The following is a 22,325-nucleotide window of genomic DNA, read 5'->3' on the forward strand; positions in this document are numbered from 1 at the left end:
GTGCCAATTCCTTTATTAAGTAAAACAAATAGAATGTGTATCCTTGACAAGTAAAGCTTAACACATCTGTTTTCAAGTGTACCAAATAAATCTGAATAGGTGATCTTAATTAATAATGATCTTAATCTAACATAGGGGAGGTTTTTTTTTTTTTTTTTTTTTTTAACCATTGCACACTGTGCAGTATCAACTTGACTTCTCAACATAGGTTTTCCACTGAAATACACAAATTAAAACAAACATAAGCCAGAATAAAAAATGATGACAATTTTATTTCTTCCTTCTCAGGAAGATCTTAAGAGTAACATCAAAGTAAATGTTAAAGGAAAAAAAAAAAAAAAAAGAAGGGGCCAAAAATCATCAGCTGAATGTATTAAAAATGAAGTGCTCACCTGAGAAAGACCACCCCAAAACTGTCTGAAGGCACCCAAACAGCTAATTAGTTTTGTTTTCTCATCTTCAGGAGTATCCATAAACATGCTAAAAAAATAAAAATTACATTATTTGTCATTCGTTTTAAAAACGTAATTACACACAATCAGAATAGTGGATCTTAGAACCTTCCAACGTGAAACTAAGTAAAATCTGACAGATAACAATCACATGAAAACACAAAAATCCGCCACGCATACACTCACCCAGGAAAAGCCTCTTCTATAACTTCCGTTTTCTGTAAAAGAAACAAACAAAATGTAAACAATGTTAATTTTAAAAAGGCGCCTCCTTTAGCCAAGTATTACAATGTAACACAGGACAAGTCACCTTAATCAGCTCTGAAACTATCAATACCTGTCTGGCCTGTCACTGTATCGATTTCAAAGGATACAATGATCTTGACAGCAGTTTGAGAATCACTAAACCTCCCCGCATACAACCTCGATGTCAAAACAAGAGAATAAAAAGGGAGGCGTGAGACGAGGTTGCCCAGGCCAGCTTCCTTGGTCTGCTGCCCCCGCGTCTACCCGTCCCCGAGCCGTAGTCCTGGATGGCCGGCAGCTGCACTCACCACCACCTCTTCGAAAATGCTCTGCAGTTGCGTCTCCATCTGTACTATTACCCCCGCCTTTCCGGGGTGCCCGGCAAGGCCCGGGTCAGACCCGAGCTCTGGGAATATATGGGGCAGAGGGTCGGAGACCTCCGGAGGAAACCGTAGCTCTCCGACGTCGCTTCCCTCCCCCAGTGCTTTTCCGGGGAGCCTTCCCTCCGCAGCCCCGCCAACTGGAGGAACCTGTACGGAAGACCGGAAGGGCCCGGTACGCGGTGTTTGCAAACCCCGCAGAAACCAGCGGCGCCGCCAGACGGTTCCGTCTGTGGAGAAGGGCAGCCCGCAAGCCGGACGAGAGCGCCCCCAAACGGAACCTTGAGCCCAAGGACTCCGGAGGCGTCGTCGACCGCAGGCCGCCACCTCCCGGCTGGAGAAGGAGTTGCTTCCTGCTCGGGACTAACCCGTTTGCAGACTGGGAAATGAAAAGCTTGGAACCCAGAGGCTGCAGCCTGCGGAAAATGCTGGAGCCGCAGCTGATGTCTGTGAGCAGCTGACCTTCTGGACCTCCATCAGCGGCCTGCAGCCAGGAGCTGAAGCCACAGAGACGTGTCTTCTCAGCTATGATAACCTCAGTGCAAATGTGATTGACTGACTTTTGAATGCCAAACTAATTTTGCTTCTATGGTATAAATGCTACTTGGTCATAATATATTATCCTTTTAAATGTATTGCTGGATTCTATTGGCAATATTGTTGAGAATACGTGTTTTTCTTCATATGCCACCGTCATCACCAACCCCTAAAACATCTGTTATGCCTTTTGAATGATCAGCTTTCTTTACCTCAAAAAGAAAATTGTTGATGAGAGTCATAGACATCCAAAGGTCCTTTCACTTCTTTGAGGGTTGTGAAATGCCACAAACTGCTAAGCATGAACTACTCCTTTGTAGCTGCTAAGTGATGAGCTGATGACTCCCCATTCATGGTTTTGTTATACAAGTCTCTGGCCTGGCATAAATTTAGTTTTCTAACAACTTTAACATGCACATGCAACCATCGTTGCCCACACAATAGCTACTAAAAGCTGAAAAGAAAGAATTCAGATTCCCTGCTGGAGAAAAACTTGAAGAGTTAGACTTCGTATATTGTTTGCTAGGGTTGCCATAACAAAATGCCACAGACTGGGTGGCTTAAACAACAGAAATTTCTTTTCTTGTAATTCTGGAGGCTAGAAGTCTGAGGTTGAGGTTGGTAGGGTTACTTTCTATAGAGCCCTCTGTCCTTGGCTTGTAGATGACCTTCTTCTCTTTGTGTCTTCACGTGGTCTTTCCTTTGTACATGACTGTGTCCTAATTTTCTCTTCCTAGTAGGACACCAGTCAGGTTAGGGCCCATGTAGCTACTCTAAAGAGCTTTAGTTTAGTTGAAGAAGTAGACATTTTAAACCATAATATAGTGTGATATGTGCAATACTAGTGGTGCTAATAACGTGCCAGGGGGAAAAGGAGGAAATACAAATTTTTCTACAGAAAGGGATTTAGAAAGATACCTATGTGAGTTTGCTTAGATTGCTGTGAATAGCATACTATAAACTAGGGGGTAATTTGAGTCTGAGCAAACTGAAAGCTGATAATTCAGGCTTCTTGTTCCATCCTTGTCCTATCATGATTTAGAGTGGGGGACTAAAGAGCCAACTGGAAACTCTGAGCAACTGGGCAGGGCTTATCAACTTTAAGCATCATTATAGTGTGGTTTGGGGGCGTTGTTTCTTGGAGAATCCCCAAAGTCGGTATCATCAGGTCTTTCCCCTTACGTTTGTCTGAATCATCAAGGAAGATACATCTAATCTCTTACAAGTGGGTAAAGTACTGACTGGCTGCCAACCGTCTTGCAGCCAAATGAAACAAGAAGCCCAAGTTCTCAGATTACGGTTTGCTCAGACTCTAATCACCCCAGTTTATAGTATGCTATTCACAGCAGTCTGACCAAACTCACATAGGTATCTTTCTAAATCCCTTTCTGTAGAAAAATGTGTATTTCTTCCTCTTTCCCCCTGGCACTTTATTAGCACCACTAGTATTGCACAGATTACACTAGATTACCATTTAAAATGTCTACTTCTTCAACTCGACTAAAGCTTTTTAGAGTAGATACAGAAACTAAACATGCCTGCATTTCTTAACACCTGGCGTAAAGTCTGATACTTGGTGGTACTCAGTCATTATTCATTACTTTGGGTAGAATAAAAACATCCGAAGTGCCTTTATTTTATGGGCAAGACTTCCTTTGAGGTAATAGCTATTTCTGGAATGCTGGATGTAGAGAAAGATTTGGAACACCTAAAGAGTCATACCTAGTAAAGTTATTATAATTTGTAACAATTGGGTTCACTGGACATTTATGTATGTGGTAGCTTAGACTCCTAATGTTATTTCTGAAACTGTTACAAAATTTATTCAGCAAGTGTTCATTGAATGTCTTCTAGGTGTTGGCCACTGTGCTAGACACTAGAACAAGACTGCAAGCCCAAACTGACCTAGTTCCTGCCACCACGGAGCTGACATGGCAGAGAGGAGTTTAAAGGTTTGGGAAAATAACTTAGTTCATGCCAGGTTTCAGAGATGTAAACAGGACATGGCCTGTACCTTCTGCTTCATGGACGGGCACCGTGGGAGCACTCTGACACTGAGCTCTACCTGAGAGAGCCCAGACAGCATGGTTGGTTCATAATGTCTCTTCTGGAGACATCTCTAGAATCTGAGTCATAAATGAGGCCTTCATGAGTACACTAAAAATGAGAAGAGCCTATGAAAACCTGGAAAATGTTTGGAAATCAAATTATTTCTGAGTTTCAAAATGAACAAGAGAGGGCTCCTAGAAATCTAACACTACTAGGGAAGATGTCTGTACTTGAGACAAAGTAAGAGAAACAGTCTTCCAGGAACCAGAGACAGTCTTAGGAATGCTGATCATTCAGTAGGAAACAATTGCTACACCACAGGAGTCATCACATCAGGTTCCTCGTCTCCAAATTGATTATAGATGTTCATTGTGCTGATCAATAATGAGATTTTTACTTATTTAGTCAGAAAATATCTTTTCACACACATAGGTACTGGCAAACAGTGGTATCAAACTGTGACCATTGATTCTACTTTGCCATAGTCATTGTTTGGAGGACTAGAGCTGGACTCTCTATTCCCTGCTGAGATGTTTGCTTTGTCTCCCAGTGTATACCATTCCCTCTCAGACCTGGTTTGGCACTGCTGACATCAGTCTCACCAAGACAGCCAGTTCTCAATTCAGCTTCAATGTTGGATCTCCACTTGCTGAGGATTAGCTTCTGTCCTTCCTGTACCAACTGCCTACCTGGTTAGCTTTCTGATTGCTTTGTGTGCTTGTCAATCTCCTTGTAGGTTTTTCTGCTTTTTCCTCATGACTGGCCCTCCCTGAAGTTAGTCACCTGCCCATCTATCTCTGGCATTATGTTATTATGTGAAGTCTCCCTTCCTTTGTGGACTCCTTCTTCCTTTTGCTGTTGGACCTGAGCCTAGCATCCGCCTCACCTCCACCACCCTCCTCAGTGCGATTAGTTTCTCTGGGCTCTCCCAGTCTAGCTTGTCCACCTATTACCCAAGCTCTAGCACTGGAACCAGGAAGGGCAGGTTCCTGAGACTTAAGGAAGTAGATGTTGGCAGGCCCCTAGGGCTTTTCTGAGACAACAACAGCCCATTTGTTGCCAGAATTCTGTGGACATTGGGACCTTCTGTAACATGAGGAATGTTTATGGTTTACATTGATGGGTGACTTAACGGTAGCTGCCTCTCAGAATGCAAGTGTTCTGGGCCATTAAGCATTAAAATGTTCAGAGTAAAGTTTTCGGAACCAAGAAGGTACAGGTTGTTCTGAAGTTGAAGAAGAAAAGAAAAGAAGGTACAGATTGTTCTGAAGTTAAAGAAGAAAAGAATAGGCAAGGTTTCAAGGTCCAGTTAACTTAGAAAGTGTAGGTTCAGATCTAAGTGACACAGGCAGTCTATTCCAAAGTCTAAGCTGCATGGAAGGTGTGGTTTTGGCTTGTGTCCATTGATCAGGTGAACTGTTAGGATTAAGGTTTTTTGTTTTTTCTTTTTCTTTTTTTTTTTTTTTTAGATGGTGGTCTTACTCTGCTGCTCATGCTGGAATGCAGTGGTGCCATTATAGCTCATTACAGCCCCAAACTCCTGGGCTCCAGCAATCCTGACCACATCGTCCCACCTCAGCCTCCTGAGTAGCCAGGACTACAGGCATGCACCATAACTCCTGGATAACTTTTTATTTTTCATTTTTTGTAGAGACAGGGTCTCGTTGCCCTGGTGGATCTCAAACTGGCCTTAAGTGATCCTCCTGCCTCAGCCTCCCAAAGTGCTGGGATTACAGGTATGAGCCAATGCATCCAGCCAGGAATAAGTTTCTAGAACTTGAAAGACTCAAAAGAGGTTGGGGTTTAGAGTTCAGTTAGAGGAATTGTTATAGCTGAAAATGTGGCTGTCGACTTGGCAATGCCAACCATCTTCACTATGCCTACTTGTATTATACATAGGTAGATTCCTTAAGGTTTATTCATCTCAGGACCTGAAGGACTAGGATGTGTCCCTATTAGCATATCCAAAATTTAGTGACTTAGAGATAATCTAATAATCTCTGATAATTCTGAAAAATGAAGAATTCAATGTCCAGAATCAATTAATTTGTAACAGAGACAGTCACCTACAAGCTAAGCCTTTATCAGAGGCCCCCTGACTTCCCCATCTAGGATTTTTTTGGTGTGTTTTTCAGGGTTGAAACAGGATGGGGATACACTTACTATGTACCCACAATTTTTTTTAATTAAAAAAAAGAAAAGGGATGAGGGATGAGGATGAAGGAAGAGAGAAGTGAAATTCTGGCAGTGTAGGACATAAGGAATCACTTAGTAAAGATACAGAGTGAGAGTCAGTAGTACCTTGGTGATATGGTTAGGCTTTGTGTCCCCACCCAAATCTAATCTTGAATTGTAATCTCCACATGTTGAGGGAGGGAAGTGATTGGATTCTGGGGGTGGTGTCCCCCATGCTGTTCTCGTGATAGTCAATTTTCATGAGATCTGATGGTTTTATAAGTGTTTGACAGTACCTCCTATGCACACATTCTCTTCTTTCTCCTGCCACCATGTAAAGAAGGTTCTTACTTCTCCTTTGCTTTCCACCATGATTGTAAGTTGCCTGAGGCCTCCCCAGCCATGTGGAACTGTGAGTCAATTAAAGCTCTTTTCTTTATAAATTACCCAGTCTCAGGTAGTTCTTTATAGCACTGTGAAAATGGGCTAATATACTTGGTGTACAAAACTGGTATAGAATCAAGTTACATTTTGGAGAATACCAGGAAGAAGCATCTGAAAGGGCAACTGGAGTGTCAGAACCAGGTTAAGAGCAGGCTCTGTGGTGCAATGGATAGTGCATTGGACTTTAGCCTAGATTGAAAGAACCAGGTTAAGCTCAGCAACTAATGCTGATGCTTTCACTGGTTAGGCCTATAGATGGAATTGGTGAAGTTGAGGGTATACCACACTAATTTTTAATTTTTCTAATTCTGAAACCCAAGCTCACCTGATTGTGGCAGTGGGGAATGTCCAAAATCTGTAGGATAGGGCAGGCTGGCAGACTGGCAACTCAGGCTAATGCTGCTGTTTTGGGAATGAATTTTTTCTCTGGTAAGCCTGTTTTTGCTTGTAAGGACTTCAGCTGATTGGATGAAGTGCACTCACATTATTGAAGACAATTTCCTTTTTTAAAGTCAATTAATTGTAGTTGTTACCACATCTACAAAATATCATCACAACATCACCCTAGATTAGTGTTTGATTAAATAACAGGATACCATGGCCTAGCCAAGTTGACACACACAGCTAATCATCACAGCAGGAAGGAAAAGTAGGATCCCTGGCAACTGAAGGTAAGGTAGAGTCAGCGCACTGCCATGAGTGCAAGTAGGCAATCAGAACCCAGAAACCCATAAAAATGGAAGGCACATAACCAATGATTAGATAAAAGCCACAGATCCTAGGAATCCCCTAAATTTGAGACAAACTATGACATAGGTTTGGTCTTTGTTTTTAAAAAATAGGTGTGATTCAACAGCAAAATACTCTGAAGAAGGAACTGGTGGCATTTCACTTCCGAGATATCACTAACTAAAAGAATCGTACATAAGTGACGAAGTCCCTTTGGTGGTCCTCTGACCTTATCTGCAAAATCTGAACATCTGATGAGAATAATGACAAAATGTTTGCAGAAAAGAATTTGAATGTAAAGTGTTTAGACTGCCCTGAGCTACATATCAAATCACTAAGAGGGATATTTATTTGTTTGTTTGTTTGTTTATTTATTTATTTTGAGACAGTCTCACTCTGTTGCCCAGGCTGGAATGCAGTGGCATGATCTTGGATCACCACAACCTCCGCTTTCCAGGTGCCAGCGGTTCTCAAGCTTCAGCCTCCCAAGTACCTGGGATTAGAGGCACGTGCCACCATGGGCCTGGCTAATTTTTGTATTTTTAGTAGAGATGGGGTTTCACCATGTTGGCCAGGCTGGTCTCGAACTCCTGACTCCATGTGATCTGCCTGTCTCAGCCTTCTAAAGTGCTGGGGTTACAGGTGTGAGCCACAATGCATGGCTAATTTTTGTATTATTAGCAGACATCGGGTTTCACCATGTTGGCAAGGCTGGTCTCGAACTCCTGACCCAGGTGATCCTCCCGTCTCAGCCTTCCAAAGTGCTGGGATTACAGGTGTGAGCCACCATGCCTGGCTGGGATATTTTAAAAATACTGCTGCCTTAGTCAAAACTACATAAGATCATTAAACTGAAGTGGAGCCTGGGCTTCAGAATTAGAAAAATAAAAAATTAAAAAGAAAGGAAAAAAAACCCCAAACTTCTCTGAGTACGTCTAAGTTCATCCAGTGTAGAGAGTCAGGTGCCCACATTATTCAAATGTTTTTTTATTATGATTTTTAAACACATGATACTCCATGTGGTTCCCGGAAAGAAATCTGCAAGAACCTGGATTTGGTTGTCTTTATGGCATCTTTTAGTTCTAAAATGAATTCCTTCTGTATCAACAACTAATGCTGATGCTTTTGCTGGTTAGGGATATAGGTGGAATTGGTGAAGTGGGGGATCTACTGAATCAAGGGAGTGATGGAAAAGACGAGCACAAACCCATAATGCCAGAAAGGAAAAGTGGCTCTCGTGCTGCCGATTTATTTTTTATTTATTTTTATTTTTTCATTTTTTTATATTTTTGAGACAGGGTCTCACTCTTGTTGCCCAGGCTGGAGTGTAGTGGCATCATCTCGATTTCCTGGCCTCATGTGATCATCCCACCTCAGCCTCCTGAGTAGCTGGTACTATAGGCATGTGCCACCACACCTGGCCAATTTTTTGAATTTTTAATAGAGACGGGATTTTGCCTTGTTGCCCAGGCTGGTCTCCAATTCCTGGACTCAAGCAATCCTCCCGCCTCAGACACCCAAGGTGTTGGGATTACAGGTGTGAGCCACCACAACTGGCTATTTTTTATTTTTTGTTACAGGGCCTCACTCTGTCTCTCAGGCTGGAGTTCAGTGGCATGATCATGTGGCAGGCCAGGTCTCACAAACAGGCAGGCCTCCATAACAACTGTTTCAGCACTGACTGAATGGTTAGGTTAAATATTAAAGACTGAGAGAGCCACTGCCCTTACACAAAAGCTGAAACTAGTAACAAAAGCCCACCAAGATTCTTGCCCAGGTCTTCCCTGGCCTTGAAGCATGAGAAGATAATGAAGGAATACTCACACTCCTTGTGACAAGACAGTCGTCAGGAGATTCTCAGCAGCTGCCGGGTGAGGTTTTCCTGGGGACTCTCCTGAGGGCTATCCCATGCGCAAAACCACACGTCCCTCTCCCTACCGGGAATAACGGAGATCAGCGTGGACATGCTCAAAGGGTAAAACCAGATTGTATACCAGGAGCCTATTATTTTCCTATCTGGGTTTGTTAAGCCATTTGCCTGGTACTGCCAATAGGGCTCACTTATATATCCACTTTGCATTTGGTTAAGATCAGTTTTGAGTGGGTTTTGAATCTGTTCTGCCTGAGTGTACCCACTCCCTCTCCCTCTTGTCTTTGTCTGAAATCTGTCTCTGCTTGTTTGTGTATCTGTCATGGCTCACTGCAGCCTCAAACTCTGGCCTCAAGGGATCCTCACACCTCAACCTCCCCAGTAGCTGGGACTATTGGCATGTGCCACCATGCCTGGCTAATTGTTGTTGTTGTTGTAGAGACAGATTCTCCCTATGTTGCCCCGGCTGGTCTCAAATTCCTGGACTCAAGCAATCCTCTTCCCCATGATTTTCAGAAATAGTGTGTAAATCCCATGTTTCAGACATGTTTAGTTAGAGTAGTGACACAGTCATTGTATTTATATTGGAATGCATTCTTTTCATATTTTTTTCTCACTGCTTTTAGGGTTGGAAGAGTTTAGTTAGAGTAGTGTTTTCCAAAGGGTGTACTGCAGTCTAGAGGATTCTGAAATCTTTTCATTAGAGAAGAGTACTCAAGCTTTATTTAATCAAGGGGGTTATCATAGAACTCATGTTCCATGGAATCACACTTTGAGAATGACTGCCTTAGAGTCACTGAAAGTAGAAGAGCTTAGCATCCACTATTTGCTAAAATTCTCTTTGGCCAACACAATTATTAATTTAGCTTCTTTCATCACAAAACTGTAACCCCTTTTCAGCATGGAGTACACTTGCTAGGATGCACCAGTCTAGATAAATAAGAAAATAGTGAATTTAAGTTGATTAGTGAAAATTGCTTGGATTTGGGGAGTTAGAAGTCTTGGGTATCAGTTCTAGTTCTGGCACTGAGTAAATAAGTAAAACTTTGAGCAATAAGTCATATATAATAATTTAAATAATCAGAGCCTTAATGTGCTCACCTAAAAACAAGAATAAAATGTTTATAAGGGATATTGTTAAGGTTGACTTGAGCTAATGTGTATACAAACTTGTCATATTGTGAACACTGTAAAAAGCAAGGCATAATTATCACAGAGCTATGTACTTTATATTGGTTCAGTAGGGTTTCAGAATTTCTACTATAGTCAAAGTACATTTTGCTATATTGATTTTCAACTGCTATGAAGTTTATAGAAAACCAGAAAGTCTAAAATTTCTGTGACAAGGCTTTTTGTTTGGGGTTATTTTTAAAGAAAACAGAAGATCAGATTGTATTAAAATTTGATGATTGCATTATTCTTGTTATATATGTCTTGACTAGTATTTAGTAAAAGTTATAAGGAAAAAAGGAGCAGTTGTCTGCAATATACTAGAAATGAACTTGAATCTTTTCACACTATTGTTATTACATTTTTCCTCTCTCCAGATTGCCCAATCACTGAAGAGCTGTGATGTTCCTAAACAGTTAAAAGTCAAGCACAGCTATGTAACTCATACAGTTTATCTTTGCCAGACTAGACGAAAGAAGGAGCACTACTGCATTCTGATAAAACAGGTCTATGCAGCTACCAGGATAATGGAATCTATGTTGACTTTAGCAACAGAACAACCTGTTAAGAAGAACACTCTTAAGAAATATAAAATAGCTTGCATTGTAAGTACAATTCTTATTTTCAGTCTTTCCAGTTTTGTGACAAATGTTAAAAGTATGATTTCCCATTTACATTGCTTTGTGTTGCTATTAAAATGTAAACTTTTAAGTAACTGTATTAAGTATTATCCCTTATGAAAACTCTAATGCAAATTAATATCTTAAATCATATTTTACAAGAAATTTGAGTAACAACAAGTTAACATTTCATTAATCTCAAAAGTTGGAATCCGTAACAGAATGCTTTGTGATACTGATTTTTTGCATGATTATAACTACCTCTCAATCACTTTTTTATGGCATGAGTATTTTAAGACAAGAAAGTGAAAAATTAAAATAATCATATCCTATTATTTACTGAACCAACAATTTTATCCTATTTTACTTCACTCCCAGAGATAGTCTGTTTTGCCTGTTTTCTCTTTCTTGTCCTTTCATGTGGTAAGATCTCCTGCCACCACTCCTCAGCCCCCCAAAAACATTTCCTTGATTTTTTCTTTTTTCTTTTTCTTAATTTAAATTTTTTTCTCTTTTTCCTTTTACTCCAGAAATATACTTATCCATTTCCTTGATTTTATTACTCTCTCTTTTCCCTTCACCATCAAACTTTTGGGGAAAAGAGAGCTCATTTCATTGCTTCAATTTTCTCAGCCCCCAACCATTCCTTCATGCTCCGGCTTTGTTTCTACTGTACTAAGTCCCCGACTCAAAAGTCAGTCCTCCTCATCCTTTGTCCACTTGAATGTTCGTAACAACAATAACTGCCTGGTACTTTCTCATTCTGAATTATTCTCTCCCCTTGCTTCCACCATGACACTGACATTTTCATTTTTGTGACTTTTTCTTTTTCTGCATTCTTAACCAGCAATTTCTCTATTCTCATGAAAATTACAACACAAGCTTCACTAAACCCTATCTAAGATCTCTTAAGAAATCTCATGTTCTCTAATAGTCTTTTTAATTTTTATTTTATTTTTGAGATAAGGTCTCCCTCCGTTGAGATCTCAACTCACTGCAACCTCTGTTTCCCAGCTCAGGTGATCCTCCTGCCTCAGCCTCCTGAGTACATGCTACAAGGCTCAGCTAAGTTTTTGTGAGTTTTCTTTTACTTTTTCTTTTTCTTTTTCTTTTCTTTTTTTTTTTTTTTTTTTTTTTTTTTTTTGTGGAGACTGGGTTTCACCATGTTTCCCAGGCTGGTCTCAAACTTCTGGATCAAGTGATCCACCTGCCTTGGCCTCCCAAAGTGCTGGGACTAAAGGAATGAACCACTGCACCTGGCCTCTAGTGGTTTTAAGAGTCATATCCCCAGCCAAGAATTCCAAGTAATCCACTAGCTCCAACTTTTTGCCCAGTCTCTGTCACACAATTTCTTTAAAAGATGTTATTATTTTGTTAATATGTATATTTTTAGAGACTGGGTCTCGCTATGTTGCCCAGGCTGGTCCTGAACCCTGGGCTCAAGCGATCCTCCCACTCAGCCTCTTGCGTAGCTGGGGACTATGCGTGTGCCCCAGTGCACTAGCCTGTTTCAAATGCCTGCTTCCTGACTCCTGACTCAGTACCTTATACCAAAACTAATTGCATTATTTTTTCACACCTATCTTGCTGCAGTTTTTCCCTGTATCCCACACTTTAAGGTCACCACTATTCTCTGTCTCTCCAGAATTGTTTCAAGAAGTAAATAAAACAACGTAAAATAATGTGTGTAAGTATTAAGCCCAGTAACAAAATAAATCCTGAATATATTCCATTTATTCTTTATCCTTCTGGGAATTTCAATTTCAGAGTATTCTTTACAGCTCTTATGCTAATATATATATATATTTTGTTTGTTTGTTTTTTTGGAGACACATTGTTTCTCTGTTGCCCAGGCTGGAAGACAGTGGCATGTTCATAGCTCACTGTAGCAACTCGGGCTCCAACTTGGGCTCAAATGATCTTCCCATCTCTGCCTTCTGAGTAGCTGGGACTTTAAGCATGTTTATTATATTTATCCTAGCTTATCAGTTCAGGAAATTATAAAATCTTCCACAGCAAAATTTGTGCATCATTAATTTCCCTTCTTTGTATCTTTCTAGTGGTTTTTGAGTATATAATGAAGTTCAATATTTTTAAATCATTGTTTCAAAAGTACCCTGATGTCTTCAAACTTTTACTAAAGTTTCATTTAAACATTTTGAAGGTATCTGCTGTGTTTCTAGCACTCTTTGTTTAGCCCAGTTAAAGCCAAATGATGTGTTCTCAGTGGTTTTTGACGTTCAGAGTATTCTCCCCACTTTGTTCACCGCGTAACATCATTTTAGATATATGTGCACCCCAATATCATGAAGCTTTTTTGGAATTATATATTTATAGTAAATGATTATAAAGGCTTAAAAATAGACTTCTTAGGCACAGCACAGTGGCTAGTGCCTATAATCCCAGCACTTTAGGAGGCCAAGATAAGAGGATCGCTTGAGGCCAGGAGTTCCACAGCAGCCTGGTCAACATAGTGAGACCTCCAAGTCTAAAGAATAATAATAATAATAATAATAAATAAGCCTTTTACTCTCAAGGAGCTCACAGAATAATGTAGAAAACAAGCCACAAATATATGGAACAAATACAAAATCATGAAGAAACAGATTCTAACATTAAACATTGTGAAGTTTTAAAGAATCTTAAGAACAGCTAGATGTTGTTGATTTTTCTAGCAAGTTTGAACAGCCAAAGTACCAAAGATAAGGTGTAAACCAAAATATGTTAATTTGTAATTCTATGACGCATGAGGTTTAGCAGAAGGAGTTCCCCAATGTTGTTTTTCTGCTTTGTAGTAACTCTAGTTTCAGTCGCCTGTGTCTTCTAAGCACCATGACAAGGGATGAACTGCTAATGGTGTTATTTAGTAAATGTTTATGTTTATTTTTTCCCTCCATCCTCTCCACTGAGTGAATACATACTGAAAGGTCACTGACCCTTGGGCTAACTTTGAGACATCACGTAAGAATTGTTTTCTTAGTATTTTAACATAGCTTCCCCAATGGTTGAACTCACTTCCATTGTAAACATTAGATGTGTTAATTTTCCAGTTGACTTTCAGAATGAAATCAACCCTAAAAAAAAAAAAAAATCGTGTAGTTCTTAATTACCTAAGCAAAATCTGATTTTTTCTTTTGTGAAAGTCTTTTGTGTGTGTGTCTGAAACTATAACAAAGGTTATTGTAAAATACTTTCCTAAGTAATTTGATTGTGTGTCCTTTTGCCATTCTTCATGACAACACACAGTATTCAAGCGCTGTCATCCAGCATACTTATCTCTGGACTTCATGTAAGATCAAAGAGGGCAGCTAGAAGAATTCTCTTTAATTGTATCAGAGTTTAATCTAATCATAGCATGAAGTTCGTTACACCAAAGGGCTTTGTCAGCAGAGTGATAATGAATGACACAAACAATCTTTGGTCAGGCAGTTTCCAAATTACCTAACTGGTTTGTATGAGTGGAAGACCAAAGCAGATCATTTGCCAGTTAACTATTTGGACAATATATTTTTATGCATGTTAAATATTATCATCATCCTGTGATAGAGTAGGAAAAAAAAAAGCCCTGCTCCCTTAGAATGAGGCAGTTAAGGATTTAATAATTCTGGAATTATTTTCAGTAAATGATCTACAAATGGGTGCCTGGTTTAAAAAAAATGGCCCAGAAAAATGGTTTTATGGTTTTAATTCTTAACTTTAACTCAATTTGCAGTTAAGTTCATTGCATTTGAATGGTACATGTGTTTGAATTTGAAGATCTGTAATAATTGGTATCTTTAAATTCTTCCAAAATATTCTTTCTTATTTTCAAGCATTAAATAAAATACTATACCTCTAGTTAGGCCAGACACTAGATCATTGTTGGATCTGGTATCTGGCATAACTAGCATGCTGCAGGTACTTAGAGAGAATACTGAGAAAGGGTGGTTATTTGTATCTGTGTAATTTTTTAAAACATTATAAAAGCTACTTTTTCTTTTTTGCAATAGGTTCTTCTTGCTTTGTTGGTGATCATGTCACTTGGATTAGGCCTGGGGCTTGGACTCAGGAAACCGGAAAAGCAAGGTATACCCCTCAGTCTTTTCTCTGAGCATTCCCTTATTTCTTCTCTCTTCAGGCCTTAATTCGTTAAAATGTATCTCCCATCCCAAGCCTCCTCTGTCCTCCATGCAGCATTCTGCTCCTAGACATCTCCCACTCTGCACTCTACTTATCTGGAGCCCACATCTGTGGTTGGCATTGCTCACTGTACTTTCTGGACTTTACTTTTTCACCCTGCTCATTTGAGATTCATTATCATTCCAGTGTGTTTTTCTCTTACCTTTCTCCACCCCCCTTTTTTTTTTTTTTTTTTTTTTTTTTTTGGCAGGGTCTTACTCTGCCTTTCAGGCTGGAGTATAGTGGCACAATCTCGGCTCACTGCAGCTCCTCCCTGCCCTCAGGTGATCCTCCCATACTTGAGCTTCCCAAGTAGCTGGGACCACAGGTGGGTGCCACCACACCCAGCTAATTTTTGCAGTTTTGGTAGAGATGGGGCTTCACTATGTTGCCTAGGCTGGTCTCGAACTCCTGGGCTCAAGTGATCCAACCACTTCAGCTTCCCAAAATGATAGGATTACAGGTGTGAGTCGCCATGCCCAGCCCTTCTTCATCTTTATAATGGACTTTGGTAAGTGGATCACAGGCTTTTCATTCTGCTCCCACTGTCATTTTCAACATCTGATGACAAAGTATCTAGCCACTTAGTCTTGAAAGTCTTTGTTGCTTCATTCTCATGACCTCCTGCCACTACCCTGTACCTTGACACCATGCTAGAGCTGTTCTACCTTTAAAATCTCTTGGTTCTTGATTGGGCAGTGCCAAATTTTTGAAAAGTAGTGCATAATAATATCTTCAAAAAATTTGTTTCTCATAAGAAGCAAAGAAAAACAGGAGAAATATGTCCCCAAATATAAAAATACCTCACATTCCTTTTGCTGTATTTCATTATTATGAATAGTAAATGCACCACTTACAAATGACAATATAAAAAGAATTACCTATAATCTTTTTACATATTATTTTATTACTTTTACTAAGGTGAAGTAGAAGACCAGTTGCTAGATCATTCACGTCCCTCCTTTTCTGTTGTTTGTTTTTTGAGACAAGGTCTCACTTTGTTGCTCAGGCTGAGTGCAGTGGCGTGATCACGGCTTACCACAGCCTCGATCTCTTGGGCTCAAGTGATCCTCCCACCTCGGCCCCTCAAGTCCCTGGTATACAGGCATGCACTACCACACCTGGTTAATTTTTTATTTTTGTGTAGACATGGGGTCTCACTATGTTGTTCAGGCTGGTCTCAAACTCCTGGATGCAAATGATCCTCCCACCTTGGCTTCTTGAAGCATTGGGATTGCTGGTGTGAGACACTGTGCCCAGCACCCTCACCCATTTTTGTCTTCTTAAAAATTTTATGAGCAATAATCATGCCTCAAATAAACCTCATTGGCTACTATACTGCCACTGCACAAAGCTCTGGACCCCTTTTTAAATTTGACTAAAACCTTCTAATGTGACTCCAGTGGAGTAAGTCTCATTGGAAGCCTCAGTAAGGTTAACTGGCAATTTTCCAGTCATGTATCTACTTGAGAAATACTCAGTTTCCCTAATATGACCTAGGAGCACAGTAGAACTGAAAAGTTGAATAATTGCTGGAAGATTACTATCTTCCCTTGGTCACTTGGCTGTTGTGTTTCTGGGCCATGGTGCCATTCCTTGATCAAAGAAATGTTGACAGGCCATTTCAGTGGTATTGTTTTGACGTTAGTACACACAAATGGGCATCATTTCTTGGCTATTTTACCCCCTAAATCACATAAATTGATTGCAAAAGGCATATCTAATGTCTGAACAAAACCTCCTTTTGTTCCAGCTCTTTCATTCACTTTAGTACACCCATTGGCTGGCTTCCCAGAGTCATTTTTCCTTGACCTCTTCCTTTCATCTGAGTTGATCAGCCCTGTGTGGCAGCACTCTCTTCCCTCTCCCCGGCAGGGCATTGGTAATTAACTCCAGCCTCTTTTTGCCAGCATCCTTAACATAGTCATCCTGTTTACTACTCATTTTTCCACTGTATCTATTCTCCTAAACCCCAACCCTCAGTCATTTTCACCATTTTCCACTCCAGTTAACTCACCTTCCGTAGGCATTATGCATTTTTTTTCTAATGTGAGTTTTAAAATCTGTGCATGTTCTTACAGATGTACTGTCATGACTACACATATTTTTTGATTGAACATTATATGCTTGGTATTATTACAATTACTGGAGATAAAGTGGTGAAGACAAGAGACAAAATCCTTCCAGGAGTTTATATTTTAGCATGCAAGACAGACAGTAAAAATATAAATAAAAAAAAATAATAAGATAAAGTGCTAAGAAATAAGTAAAGCCCAAAAGAAGGAATCAGAGTTGTGTTTGTGTGTGTGTGTGTGTGTGTGTGTGTGTGTGTATGAAATAATTTTTGAGTAATGACTGAAGGAAGTGAGACAGAAACATAGGGACTGTTGGGGAGAAACATTCCGGGTCAGAAGGACTATGAAGTGCAAAGACCAAAGGCAGGAGCTTGCCTGTCATGTTCCCTTTAAGGAATAATAAAGAGGCTATGAACTAGAACTAAAAACACTACAGAGAGGTGGTCATAAAATGAGACCTATTAAATAAAGAGGAGCCCGATCAAGTAAAGGTTAGTATGTCAAACCCTAGTCTTCAACTTTCATTCTGAGTGTGACAAGAACTGATTGCATGATTTGGGCAGAGGAATGATATGCTCTGGTTTGCTTTTTAATAGAATCCCTAGGGCTACTGTGTTATGAATAGATGGTAGAGTGAGAACAAAAGTAGAGAGACCAATCAGGAGATTATTCCAACAATCTGGGCAAGCCTTATGTCTTAAACCAGGGCAGTAGCATTGTAGCTGGTAAGAAGTATTTGGATTCTGGATCTATTTTGATGGGGTAGATAGATTTTATTGAAAGACTGGATTTGGAGTAAGAAAGAGAGGTCAAGAATGACCCCAGAATTTTTGCATGAACATCTGGAAATATAAATTTCCATAATTGAGTTGGGGCAGATTGTAGAAAGAGCTGATTTGGGGAGAAAAATCAGGGGCTCAGTTTTGGACCTGTTAAATTTGCTAATTCTATTGGACGTCCAAGTGCAGAAGTCAAGAATGTAGTTGGACATATGAGGCTGGTTTTAGAGGTGAAGTCCTGCCTGGGCATATACTGTGGTGCTTGTCAACATATGTGGGATTTAAACCATGACACTGGGGTAGAACAACCTTAAGGAATTGGGAAGGTGAAGGGGAAAAGCAAAGAAGACTAGGAAGGAGTAGCCAGGAATGTGAGAGGAAAGGCCAGGTGACTAATGTATTCTAGAAACCAAGTGCAGAAAGGTTTCGTAAGAGGAGAGTGTACGAAAAAATGTAAAGACCATCTATGTAAATGGTTGTGATATATCTAAATCTACATATTTTTTTTTCTAGTTTTTCATTGAGCACTTTTTGAGACCCATCAGAATTGTCATGCATACATCCGTTCTTATGCTTCTACTGTGTGCTACTTTTTGGCATGTACCCAACTTGCCAACCAACCTATGCTCTCTCCTGGTGCTGAATACCCAAATTGGCTTTAGTTCCTCACCACCACATAAATACTGCAGGTTCCCTTATAAACCTGTATGATAAGTACTTTGCCATAGACCAAGGAATGAAGTTTCAGGAAGTTAGGGTTTTTATCTTCTTAACTCAGGTATGTAGTCCCAGGTTGCTTTCTAGAATGGCTGCTTCAGCCTACCCTACCTTCCTTTACCTCACCTCTCCACCAGCCATTGCCATTATTCAGCTTTCTAATTTTTGGCAATGTGAAGTTGGGTATGGAATAAAGTCTTTCATTTTAGTGTCTATTTCTCTGTCCTGTTGTTCTAATCCATGTTGGTTGTTCTCTTGGTCTGGTGGATGGTTGAGATTTCCATTAGCCCATCTATTGTGTTAGATCCCATGATTTTAAAATCTCTTTCTTCTTGTTTCATTTTCTCATCTTGCTAAAGAACAACCTGATAGCTTTCTAAAATAGGATGCCTGAGAGAGATAACTTGAGTCTTTGCCTATGTAAAGACATATCATTCTAACCTAACACTTGACAGTTTGGCTAGGTATTTCTAAGATGGAAATAATTTGTTTTTCTAGAAATCTGAAGGTATTACTTTACTGTCTTATAGCATCCAGTGTTGCTTTTAATATATTTGGTATTTTAATACATTTCTGATTAGTGATCCTTTGTAGGTTGCTCATAATCTCTCTGTGGAGGCTTTCAACATCTCTTAATCCTGTTGATCTTTTAGTGTGAGTTTTGCCCTGGGAAACTTGGTGGACAACTATGATGTAATAATTTATGCTCTTCAATTCTGGAAAATTTTATAATATGATTTCTTTAATAACATAAGCTCCATTTCGTCTTTCACTTTGAGGCCTTACTTCCCTGTTCTAAGATCAGTTAATCAGCAGCCTTAGTTATAACTGCACAGTTTCTTGGTTATACAAGACAACAAACTCGAAGTCTCAGCAATTAGGACTTGGAATCTTCTTGTGGACCACAATTCTGCTTACCATATCTCTACTGAATTTTTCTTTACTTCTCTCATATTTTTACTTCCAAGACCACCCTGAATGTGGGGTCTTTTTAAAAAAAGTATAGTTCTCTTATTTTGTTGACACAGTATCTTCTCTATTTTCTGAGGATCTCAGTACTGTGTGTGTGTGTGTGTGGTTATTTTAACTCTTTTGCTCCCTGCATTATTTCCTTTTCAATCAAGTTTTTCTTTGATGTTGTTTGTTGGGTGTTTGTCTTTCACGTAGGTTGCTATCCTGCTATCCTCAAATGTCTGGGGACCATCTGTTCCTTTTCAGAGTAAGGGTTGTTTTTTCTTATCACAGTTACCCCCCTTTATGTCTATTGTCTCTGTGATGAAAGCCACTCCTTATTCCTCCAGATTATGAGCTTCCTAGTCTGGAGCGGGAGGCAGGGTGAGTAGTCACTGCTCCACACCCAAGCTTTTACCAATTCTCCTACATTTAGCCTTGTGCCTGTTCCCCTCTTCTCTTACCTAATGTCCCCTGCTTCTCTTACTTAATGACCGCTTCTCTTACCTAATGACACCCTGGGACCTCCCTTCTAGGGTCCTAAGGGAAAGCCCTTGGCTTTTTTTTTTTTTTTTTTTTTTTAATTTCCAGGACTCGTTCCTCTTAGGCACCTAGTTGTTCCTTCCTTCATTCTGCGATTTCTGTCTTTCAAATTCTTTTTCTTCTTCTATCCTCTATTACTTGATTTACAGTATTTATATCTTTTTGTAAACTGTTTTCCTCTTCTTTTTGTGAAGATTTGTGGAATTTGAGGAGATGGAAGAGGTAAATGAGTTTTATCAACCAGCTACTTTTTTTTTTTTTTTGCCTCTTGAGTACCTAGGACTAAAGGCACATGCCACTGCACCCAGCTAATTTTTGTATGCTTTGTAGAGACGGGGTTTCGTCATGTTGCCAAGGCTTGTCTCAAACTCCTGAGCCCAGGTGATCTGCCTGCCTTGGCCTCCCAAAGTGCTGGGATTACAGGCATGAGCCACTGCACCAGGCCTCAACCAGCTACTTTTAAAAAGAAAACTGTATTCTATTTTGTAGTTCGCTTTTTTCCAATAATAACATAAACATTTCTTGAAATCATTAAAACCGTGAACAATAATGTTTTAAAATAACTTCTACTGGCATCCAGAAATGCTTATAATGTTATTTTGTGTAGATATAATAATTTAATAAGTCCTCTCTTTAATGTACATTAAGACTGTTTCAGTTGTTAAAATATTTTTGAAATTATGTATAACACTATGGAGAACATTTCTCAACATAGATCTTTGTATGTTTCTTTAGTATAAAGTCTGGAAGTGAAATTGCTGAAATCAAAGGATATAAAGATTTTTTTAATTAATAAAAAATTTTAAGCATACAAAAGTAGGAATACTAATTTAATAAATGTCTGTGTATCATCACCCCACTCTATGAATTCATGACCAATCCTGTTTTATTTATACCTTTCTCCATAACCTCCTCTACATATTATTTTGAAGCAAATACTTGACATTATTTCATTTCCATAAACATTTCATTGTGTATTTCTAAAAGGTAAAATTTTTTTAATGTTTCATAATATTGGAGATAAATATTTTAAAGAAAATGTTCTCCACTTTGTAGACAGACTTTTCAAATATTAGTTTTGCATGGGTAATATAATCTCATTATTTATTTAAAAGAGTTTCTTCCACTGCCATATAATAGCTATCATGTTTCCCTCCTCAGAAATAGCTAAGATTATCATCACATTATTGTATATTCTTATAGAAATTTTATAACAGCAACTTTGTATTTGTGTTTTCATGTACTCCTTTTGCCTTTCTGCCTTTCTGCATCTTTCTTTTCTTAAAATTCACATTTTACAGCTTTTGTTTCATATTGTAAAATAACCTTCTTGAAAGATTTTGTGAATTTATACTACCAATAACTGTATATCTCATTGATTTGTTAGTGAAAAATGATCATATTTTTCTTATGTTCACTAACTTTTTACAGAGTACTTTGAAAATCGTCTAAGTCTTCTGTTTGATGTTTTTTGGGGTCAAACTATAGTAGGATGAATTCAGGAGATCTAATGCTCTGAGAATTATTACTTTTAGTGCCTGTTATGTCAGTCCTCATTGTCCTTAACCTTTCTTGCCTATTTTGAAAATGAGTATTCTAAAATACTGTCCTTAACCGCTTAACTCCTGAGACATTTCTATTTTGATAAGCCCCTAAAATTTTTTTTGTATATGTTGTGAGGCAAGAATGTCAAGAGATTCCTTACCCTATATAGCTAGCCAGTTGTCCCATTACTGTGTGTTATTCACTGTTACTTTGTAGTTACCACTTAAAATTTTTTATTATATAGTCTCTACAATTATATCTACATTATTTGTCACTTGATCTGCAGTTCCCAGCACAGTGCCTGAAACATAATGATGCTAAAATAAATATTCGTAGAATAAATAAGTAAATAAATTAATTTAAAATTATGCAGTGGTTTTCAAGGGAGAGAAATAAGTTGTGCATAGTTGAACTTTCCCACACATACTATTATACCCTCCTTGCTTTCAAACAACTCCTTTAGAATGCAAAGCAGAAAGCAAGTATCATAGGGAATTATAGATAATTTTCAATGGGAATCCCTAGCAAGGGGAAATGATATTTAGCTGGGCACACACTCTTTGCACAATGAGAACTACAGTATTCCCATTGCTTCTTATTGCTAATATGCTGATGACTCCAAGTCAGTATCTTTAGTTTATGTCTCTCTTTCCTGAGTTTCTGACTTAAATATTCAGATCCCCTCCTAAATATGTATTTGGTTAGATATCTGGAAAACTGAACTTCCGTTTTTTCAGTGCCTTAGGCTTACATTTTGGAAGTCATCCTTGGCTCATTCCTCTTCTTCACTCTTTATATAAAGCTGAACTCAAACTAATTGCACTTTAATTTCTCTTAGCTCTATTTACATCTTCCTTATGTCTACTGCTATTATCTTCCTTCAGG

The 22,325-nt window shown here is 39.0% G+C and overlaps 2 protein-coding genes and 1 non-coding gene across 6 annotated transcripts in view; 1 reads left to right on the forward strand and 2 right to left on the reverse strand.

Moving 5' to 3' along the window:
• MED23 (mediator complex subunit 23) overlaps positions 1 to 1,241 on the reverse strand; it is a 41,787-nt gene extending 40,546 nt beyond the window's left edge. For both annotated transcript variants that reach the window (XM_008007032.3, XM_008007031.3), the window contains exons 1-3: positions 1,007 to 1,241; positions 639 to 670; positions 393 to 480 (exon numbers count right to left, since the gene is read on the reverse strand). In XM_008007032.3, coding sequence (XP_008005223.1) covers positions 393 to 480; positions 639 to 670; positions 1,007 to 1,045 — 159 coding nt within the window. In that variant the 5' untranslated portion in view covers positions 1,046 to 1,241. The remainder of the gene's footprint in view (positions 1 to 392; positions 481 to 638; positions 671 to 1,006) is intronic.
• A 9,255-nt stretch (positions 1,242 to 10,496) lies between these two features.
• ENPP3 (ectonucleotide pyrophosphatase/phosphodiesterase 3) overlaps positions 10,497 to 22,325 on the forward strand; it is a 96,724-nt gene continuing 84,895 nt past the window's right edge. For 2 of the 3 annotated variants that reach the window (XR_012095043.1, XM_008007029.3), the window contains exons 1-2: positions 10,514 to 10,657; positions 14,662 to 14,737. Coding sequence is in view for 2 of the 3 variants with exons in the window: in XM_008007029.3 (XP_008005220.3) it covers positions 10,580 to 10,657; positions 14,662 to 14,737 (154 nt within the window). In the remaining variant the exon portion in view is untranslated. Of the gene's footprint in view, positions 10,658 to 14,661; positions 14,738 to 22,325 lie in introns of all 3 variants that reach the window. The other variant, XM_008007027.3, reaches the window with a different exon arrangement.
• LOC119625390 (U4 spliceosomal RNA) lies at positions 16,046 to 16,186 on the reverse strand. Its single transcript, XR_005241598.1, has one exon. It is a non-coding gene; the product is annotated as a U4 spliceosomal RNA (small nuclear RNA).

This window comes from Chlorocebus sabaeus, chromosome 13 (genome assembly GCF_047675955.1).
Source record: "Chlorocebus sabaeus isolate Y175 chromosome 13, mChlSab1.0.hap1, whole genome shotgun sequence".
Lineage (NCBI taxonomy): Eukaryota > Metazoa > Chordata > Mammalia > Primates > Cercopithecidae > Chlorocebus > Chlorocebus sabaeus.